At 40.1% G+C, this 8,897-nt stretch overlaps 1 protein-coding gene across 1 annotated transcript; it reads left to right on the top strand.

Annotated features, from left to right (window-relative positions):
* The first annotated feature begins 2,619 nt into the window (after positions 1–2,619).
* On the top strand, positions 2,620–6,378 carry LOC148022284 (pentatricopeptide repeat-containing protein At3g16610-like). Its single transcript, XM_087697912.1, has 2 exons — positions 2,620–3,018; positions 3,129–6,378. Exon 2 carries the CDS (start codon positions 3,157–3,159, stop codon positions 5,590–5,592), a length of 2,436 nt encoding a protein of 811 aa, XP_087554038.1. The 5' UTR covers positions 2,620–3,018; positions 3,129–3,156; the 3' UTR covers positions 5,593–6,378.
* Positions 6,379–8,897: the final 2,519 nt, after the last annotated feature.

Below are 8,897 nucleotides of genomic sequence, written 5' to 3'. Positions count from 1 at the left end.
CCATATGGCAGAGAGGTTGAGCTTCGCATCCCTCTCGTTTTCCATTCTCCCTGAACCAAGTGCAGCATGAATCCGCTTCGACTCTGTTGTTCCTACGCAAAGTGGTACATTTGGAGCTCGACGCTAGCTTCTTCCTAGAGACTTTGCTGATAGGAAAGGAACCCTGACCTCAGGTCAATCCCAAATGGGAATGGCCGGACACTTTTGCTCGGGGCAGACTTGGGAAGACCTAGATCGCAAACCCTGTGTCATTCCTTGCGAGTGCCAGGCGAAGCCTTCTAGACCCTCCTCCCGATGGGCTGCTAAGACGTGTTCCACAAGTAGATAAGCGAACATGTTACAATAAAGCAATCTTCTTTCTTTGGGCTATATGTAGATGAATCTACGGATGTCTTAGCTACTTTGCATATGATTGTGTATGTTAGCTACATGTGGAGAAATGAGCCACATGTTTCTTTTCTTGGTTTGCCAGAAGTATATGACAAGTCAGCAAAAGGATTGTATGCATTGCTTTTAGAATTTTTCGCAAAACATGGAGTTGATGTGTCAAAGATGGTTAGTTTTGGATCAGATGGTGCATCAATAATGGTGGGAATAGAAAATGGCCTTACTAATATGTTAAAAATGCACTCTATTTCTTATGCAATCCATTGTGTTGCACATTGAGTGCATCTATGTGTAGGTAATGTAATGAGGGGAAGTGAAATTGCATGCAAAGTAGATATGATTCTTAATGAAATTGGTACCTTCATAAAACAAAGTCCTTCACATATAAAAATATTAGAACAATTAGAGCAAGAGTTTGATTGTTCTCCACTGTATGTAAAGAACATTCATAAAATCAGATGGCTAAGCCAGCACAAAGTTCTTCAAACCATTTGTGAGGTTTTTGAGCCACTTTTGGAATTTTTGCACGTTCAAAATCCATCTCTTTATGAGCAGGTATCGTGCTTTGAGTTTGTTTACATCGTGTATTTTCTTACTGATTTGTTGGAACATGTATCACATTTGAGCTACACATTTCAAAGTGATTTCGTGGATGTCACAACCATTCCTAGTATTATTAATGCTACTATTGGAGCCATTGAGTTAGAGTTTATTATTGATCCAATTGTGGATGTTAATGCATGGAATCATGATAGCAAAGGATATCTTATGATTCCCGATTATGGCTCTAAGATAGGTCACTTGGCATCTTTCAGATCATCTATGAAAGGTTATTGTTTTTGTGGTGTGAAGCTACAAAGATGTGCAATAGGGATTGATTTGCATATTGCTCTTACTTTTCAAAAAGAGTATTTCTCTCAATTGTTGGGTGCTTTGAGGGAGAGGTTTGAAGACAACTCCATCTTGAAGAACTTGAACATATTATGTCCCTCTTCCTTCCTTGTTGGACAACTTTTTAAGATGTATGGGATTGAAGAAGTGAATGCCTTGATTGACTTTTATGCATCTCCTAAAACAATTGATAGTCATGTATACGAAGGTGTGGTTGATGGTATGAGCTTGAGGAGGGAATTTCACATTTTCAAAGTCCAAGGTTCCTTAGATTGGAAAAACCTAGCTTTAAAAGATACTTGGACTCGAGTTAGTTTCAATCCAGTGCTATGCGAGAAGTATCAAAACTTATTAAGGCTTAGTTAAATTGCATTATTACAGTGTTCAACCCACTGCCATTTGTGAAAGAGGCTTTTCCGTTCAAAACCTAATAAAGACATGCAATAGAAATCAGCTAGATACAATAGATATGAAAGCTTTAATGATGATCTCTATTGAGGGTGGTACTCTACAAGAAATGAACTTTACTAGAGCAATTAAAGCATGGAAAAATTACAAAACATCAAGGCATATCTATGGTGCTCCTCAATCTTAATTTGTGAGGTTTTTAATGTTGTATAGTTTGTTATATTTAATTTCATGTTATTTTAAAGTATACTTATGTAACTATTACTTACGTTTGAGCTTTCAAATTATGTATTTTACCAGTGTGGACTTGCTCACCGATTGGCTTCTTCATCTCCTACTTAATTGTTGAGTCTTGCCATTCTCTTTACACATGTTTGAGATATTTAAAAAGTTGTTTTAAAGCTAACATAACCTCTCTTTTTTATGTGCAGGTGATGCCTTTTTGCTTGAAGATGACTCTTAACATGGAATTTTGGGACATCCGTGTGTCTTACTTTGTATAAGAGAATTTGCATGTGGACTATGTGACTCATCCAATGTCAAAGGACAATAGTTAAACTTCTAGTATACACTTGATATAGCTTCAAGGTAGTAGCTTCTTTTTTAGTACAAATAGAGCTACCTTGTGGGATTCATTGGCTTTCTCTCTATTATCTTAGATCCGTGTTTGTCATTGAGAAAGCCAACTATAACACAAAAACACCTTATTTTATGATTAGCTCTATCTTGCAAATTAAAATTTTTAGAATGCAAGATTATTTGGCACAAGGTTGTTGATAATTAGATTATGAATTTGAATGTAAAATACCTCAAATTTTTAAGGAATAAATTTGTGAATTATAAATATTAAGAAAAAATTGCATTTTCACATGTTAAAAGGTTTTTATGTTTAAAGGTTTTTTGTACTACCTATAAAAAATATTTTTCGTGAACCCGGGTCCCGACTCAGAACCGGCAGGCCTTTAATGACTCCCGGCTTCTGGTCTCACGAAATTGTCAGCCTGGTGGCACAGTTCTGTCTTAGTTTCGAAGGCGGAAGACCAACATGAAGAAGACGATCCTGCAGAATGTCATTTCGGGAAGCTTTGCTGCAGATCCTTTTAGCTTGCCTAGAAAATTTATCAACACACATGCGGCATCATTCTCCCGATTCTGGGTTTTCTGTTCTTCTGGTTCTCTCTTTCGTTTTAGCGGACGGTTATCGAGTGATAATATTTTTACATCTTATCCTGACATTGCAGATACGTCAGGATTGTGAGCAGCAGCAGCAGGCGAGGGTCATTGGCATTAACAAGCATTCCCATGGAGCCTCTGTTGATCGTGATCGTCAATGTATGGCTCATAAGCTTGAAGCTCATCCAGTCTTTACCGAAATACATGTGTTGCTCTTTGGAAAGGATGACATGACTGCTATGACTGTAGCATAGTGTTTTGTGCTGCAGCATGGCTTTTTCTGCATGAAGCCAACGGATGCAAACAAAGCTTCACTCGAGGCTCTTGGCCTTCACGAAAACCACATCAATATGTTTACCTAGAGTTTTCTGCACAAGCTCGTGCTCTGAGATGGTAGACCAACAGTTCAACATATGGAACGGTATCCTGGACAGGTTAAATAGGGTTGAGAATGGCACCAATTCTTATTCATGCAACTTGAAATTACAAGTTGACTGCACTTCAGCAAACCTGTCAGATGTCAAGCTCATACATAAGCGAATAGTGTCCAGTGGGCATGAAAAAGATAAGCTCATTGGAGATCTGCTCCTGCAGCTCTTCATTAAATATGAAGGACTAGAAGATGCACAATGGTGTTTTGACACGATGGATGATCGGAGCATCTTTGCGTGGAATTTCATTTGTCAGGCGTACGCTCGACACGGCCATGGAAGCAAAACACTTATCCTTTTTGAGCAGATGCAGCAGGAGGCAGTAAACCCAAACAGGCTTACATTCATGGCTATGGTTGCAGCATGCTCCTGTGAACCCCTCTTAAAAGAGGGAAGGCAAATGCATGCACGGATCAAAGGCAGCAACTTTGATTCAGACGTAGTTCTTGGAAACGCTCTCATAAGTATGTATGGCAAATGCAGGATGTCCAATGACGCCCAAAAGGCCTTTGATGAAATGCACCAACAAAATGAAACTTCTTGGAGTGTCATGATTGCAGTATACAAAAAACAGGGTAAGGCAAAGGAAGCTCTGAGTCTTTATCATCAAATGTGGGGCAAAGCAATGATACCAAACGGGTTTTCATACGTAAGTGCCTTTGATGCATGTGCTACTGAGGGTGCATTGATTGAAGGCAAGCGTATTCACACTTGCCTGATGAGCCACCTTTGCGACATAGATGTTTTTCTTGGGACAGCCATTGTGAGTATGTATGGTGAGTGTGGCTGCCCACAGGTTGCTCGAATGGTGTTTGATGGGTTGCCTGAGCGGAATGCCATAACATGGAATGCCATGTTTACAGTATATTCCCAGCAAGTTCTTTGTGAGGAAGCAAATTGGCTATTTCAGCAAATGAAGTTGGAGGGTGTCTACTGGAATGAGGTGACCTGTGTCAGCATCTTGAGAATGTGTACAAGCTTGATTGAGGGCAAGCAGGTGCACATGCAAATCATACATCAGACATTTGAGAAGAATGTGATTGTAGCAACAGCTCTTGTTAACATGTATAGCAAGTATAGTAGCCTGAAAATGGCAGAAAGTGTGTTTGAAAAGGTGAAAGTTCGAGATACAATCCTATGGACTGCCATGATTGGAGCCTATACACAGCACGGGGATGGGAAAAAGGCTATTCAGCTGTCTGAGCAAATGCAACAGGAAGGGATGCTTCTTGATAATGTAACCATTGTAAATATCCTTGAAGCATGTGGCAATGTAGCAGCGTTGCCCAAGGGAAAGCAAGCACACACATTTTTGGCACACTTTGGATGTATTGAAGATGTAATCATAGCAACAGCACTAATAGATATGTATGGTAAGTGTGGTAGGTTCGAGTACTCCCGAAAAGTATTTGAGGAAATATTGCTACCAAATGTGATTTCATGGAATGCTTTGATGGCAGCATATGTGCAGCAGGACCATGACAGAAATGCCATTCAGCTTTTCTCTGAAATGCAGCAGAAAGGAGTGATGGCAGATAAGGTGACTCTAATCAACATTCTTACTGCCTGCGCCAACCAATCTAGTCTTCTGGAAGGGAAGTGTAAATGTGTTCATGCACTGCATTGTGGTTTTGAAGTAGATGTTGTTCTTGCTACGGCCCTTGTCAACATGTACAGCAAATGTGGGGATCTTGAGGCTGCACTAGAGATGTTTGATCTGATGCCTAAACGCAATGCGATAGCATGGAATGCCATGATTGCAGCCTGCTCACAACATGGTAAAGGAAAGGAAGCTCTGCAGTGTTTTGAACAAATGCAGGGAGAAAAGATTTTGCCTAATGCGGCTACTTTTGTGAATGTGCTTTCTGCATGTAGCCATACTGGGTTAGTAGATGAAGGCAAAAACTGCTGGATCTCCATGCAGCTAGATTATGGCCTAACTCCTGCCGAAGAACATTATAACTGTGCCGTCGATCTACTGGGGCGAGCAGGGCTATTGGATGAGGCCGAGAATCTTATTAAAAAGATGCCATTGCAGCCCTCTCTGGTATCACAAATGACATTGCTTGGGTCTTGTCGTTATCAAACAGATGTAGACAGAGGAGAAAGGGTTGCAAATCACATGTTCCAATTCTATCCAGACTATGAATCACCATATATAGCACTCTCATACCTCTATTCTTTGGTTGGCAGAGAGGAGGATGCAGAGAATGTTTGGAAAAGGATGAAGACAAAAGGTTATCATGAATTACCTGACGCTTGCTATGCAGCAGAGTCAATGCTAGGCACTCTAGCTTGGTGAGGGTCTGTAGAGGTTAACACTGACAGATGCTAAACCAACTTGTAAGCATCATTGCTTACAACATGGCGAAACGAAGGAAGCGCTGCAGTATTTTGCTCAAATGCAGAGGTAAGGCTTTTTGGACTGACGAGGCTACTTTTGTGAATGTCCTGTTGGATCTCCTTGCAGCAAGATCATCCATGGCTTAATACCTGCAGAAGAATATTATGAATGTGCATTTCATAAACAATTGGTGGGGCAGAGAATTTTATCAAAGGTATCTCACATGGGGACTGATGGTACCAAAAAGACGAGGACTGCATAGAACTGGTTGAAGATAGCATGTTCTGGTTCTATCCAAATGTAATACTTAAGGTTATCATGAATTACCCGGTGTCCATTCTACTCCAGAGTCAATTCTAGACTCTTTAGTTACGAGTATTCCAATCTGCCTTGTGCAGTTCCTTAGAATGCTGGTGCTGACACAATGGTTGGCTCATGAGAACCCTTTCTACATTTTGCAGAGGTTCTATAAGTATACCAACCCTGCCAATTGAGTACTTGTCAAAGCTTCAAATTTGCAGATGTTGAGAAGGTTTGTTGGCTTCAATGTCAGTGTAACAAGCGGGATACACGAGAACTAGGGGTTAGACACCTAGTCACATTGATCGGGGTATATAAGGTGTAAAACACCTAGTTTAGGGCATCTAGATATTATCAAGAATATACTCTTTGCCTTCATCTCTAGCTTCTATGGCTTCCTTCTTTTCTCTCCCCTATTTTTTGTCTTTCTCTCTCCTCTTCTAGTTTTTCTTCTTCCTTATCTCTCTCTCTCTTCAACTCATTCTCCTCTCTCCTCAGCTTCACTCATTACAAGTGGTATCAAAGCATCATACTTTGGCCTTTTTTTTCTTTCCTCTTTCTCCATCTAGTTCTTTTTTCAAATTTGAAATCCCAGTAACTCAGATCACAGGTATAGGTACAGCAAGAAGGACCACAATTAGTTACAGTTTTTTTGAGCAAGTAGGAGCTATGTTTGGAGGCTTAGACATATGTGGAGATAATATGGCTAACTTAGCAGGTCGTCACTCCTTTTTATGTAAATTATAAGGATTCTAGGACCGAAATTGGAGACTCAGAAGTTAGAAAATGACAAAAATCTCATTTGCTTTTTGTTCTAGCTCCATTTTCTCTCCTCTTGTAAGTTGCCATGGTTGCTAGTTTCAAGAAGCTCTAAGAACTTGCTCTAGCTTGTCCCAAATCACCAACTAGCATTGGAACTCCATTCCTTGCATTATGGGCTTGAGATAAAGGAGTGAAGTGGTTGATTGCTACCTTTTGAGGCTTGCAAGGCAGCCCTCACAAATTTCAATGCATTTTGTGCTTGGCTGCTCTTGTTGCCCCCGGCCCTCTTACTGTCCTCTTATTGCTCACTAGAGCTCTTGGCCATCCTTGGGCACTTCTTCAACACTCTTCCTCTTCCTCTTCTGACATTCTTGGTCGCCTTGGAGCAAACATTGGAAGATTTAGATAGTTTGGATACTCATGAATTCTTCATGTGGAGTTATCTTAACCATGAAAGCTTAGCTCAAGCCTTTTCACCTTTGAAATCTCAGGTCTCAAGAGCTCTTTTAGACATTCTTGATCTCTCTTACTTGGATTGAAGACATGGAGCTCAGTATGCCGGGATTTTTAGTGGGCAGTAATGGAAGCTTCCATGATTTAAAAAAGTATATTTGCTTTTCTACACTTGGAAGGATTTACCCACACATAGTGACACTATATCAATTGAGAAAATCATTAATTTATTCATTGGAAAGACTTTAAAATGCATATGGTTCAAGTATTTGTATCCCCCATAGAAAAAGAGAATTTGACAAGACGATGGTACACTCTTGACCAATGTATTCTCATTATACGAGAGTACACAAATTAGTTTATGAACTTGACCATGTATGTGGAGAGCATTAGTGATGATACTGAATTGCACAAGTACATCTATGGGCAACAACCAAGCCTACTGGCAGATGTCATAGCTCAAAAGTCTACTACACTATTTGATGCAATTGAATTGGCTAAAAGATATACAAGAAAGTACTGTAAGAATGAGAGTTTTCAACAAGATTATGGACATCCTCGCACCCCATTGAGGTTAACCCAATATGGGGGTGGTTGTAGAGGCAATTCCTTACCTAATAGTAGCTCAAAAATACCTAATTGCTCCCCCTTTCATGCTAAAAGAAAACATGGCATCTTTGGGACAATACTTGGCTCTAATGGTGAGAGCAAATATGTTGAAAATAGACACTACACTGCATCACCCTCGAATGGTTCAAGTGGCCAAATGTTCATTTCTCTAGATGTTGTAAAGGAACGGAAAGAAAAAGATCTATGATTTAAATGTGGCGACAAGTATATAGCTAACCATGCTTCCAAATGCACTTACAAGAGACAACTAAGGTCAAGGTTCATACCATGTATGTAATTGAAGATTGACACAATGATGATGAAGAATTACCCGTTGAAAATAAAGAGCCTATTAAGGATGTGGACCAAGAGCAATTCTATGACTTAGAGGATGGGTTTCCCTTTTACCTAGGTGGTTGCCCATCCCATGCTCTTGATTTGACATCCCACCCCACTACCATCTCCCTTTGCTCCATCTCCCTAGATGCTTGGATTGGTTCTAATAGCCCCAATACCATGTGCATTCAAGGAAGTGTTAATGAATGAATCTAGTGTAATAAATGAATGAGTCTAAGCTTGAATGCACTAGTTCATTCATTACACTAGTGTATTGAAGCTCACTCTCCTCTCTCTTCTCTACATGTATTTCCTGATGGTTTTGTGATTTGGCCTAGATACATGGATACACATTTATCCCGTGGACTATGGTGTGCCAGTGGTTAGCTTTGCACATCCTCATACCAATTGTAGATAGAGACATATTATCACAATAGATTTCCTTGTCCTCGTGGGTTGGATTTGCTAGCTTGCCAGCTTGAGCCAAAAACTAAGTAGCACTACATATATTGATGCTCAGTATACTATGAGATCAGTGTTGAGTGCTTTCATTGTTTATTTTGAGAGGAATTTGGACCATTATTTAAGAGGGTGATGGACTTTCAAGATCACCATTTCCTTGGACTTTTCCTTTTGGAGCTGCACTGCGACGCGTGGAGATTTTTCCTTAGTATCCTAAGAAAGGTAGCTTGGGGATCCATGACGATGCTCAACTCGTAGTTCCATCATATGGAGTCACCTTAGATAGAACCATTGAGAGATGGAGCACTTAAGACTCAAGTTTCTTGCGATGGTCTTGTAAA

The sequence above is a fragment of the Lygodium microphyllum genome, chromosome 17 (genome assembly GCF_053477565.2).
Source record: "Lygodium microphyllum isolate KBCC chromosome 17, Lygodium_microphyllum_v1.1.10, whole genome shotgun sequence".
Lineage (NCBI taxonomy): Eukaryota > Viridiplantae > Streptophyta > Polypodiopsida > Schizaeales > Lygodiaceae > Lygodium > Lygodium microphyllum.
The sequence above is the reverse complement of the archived record's forward strand: the minus strand, read 5'-3'. Positions and strand labels throughout refer to the sequence as shown.

Bases quoted from the DNA above. Each gene is read 5' to 3' on its own strand.
- LOC148022284 (XM_087697912.1), top strand. From the start codon at position 3,157: ATGCAAACAAAGCTTCACTCGAGGCTCTTGGCCTTCACGAAAACCACA.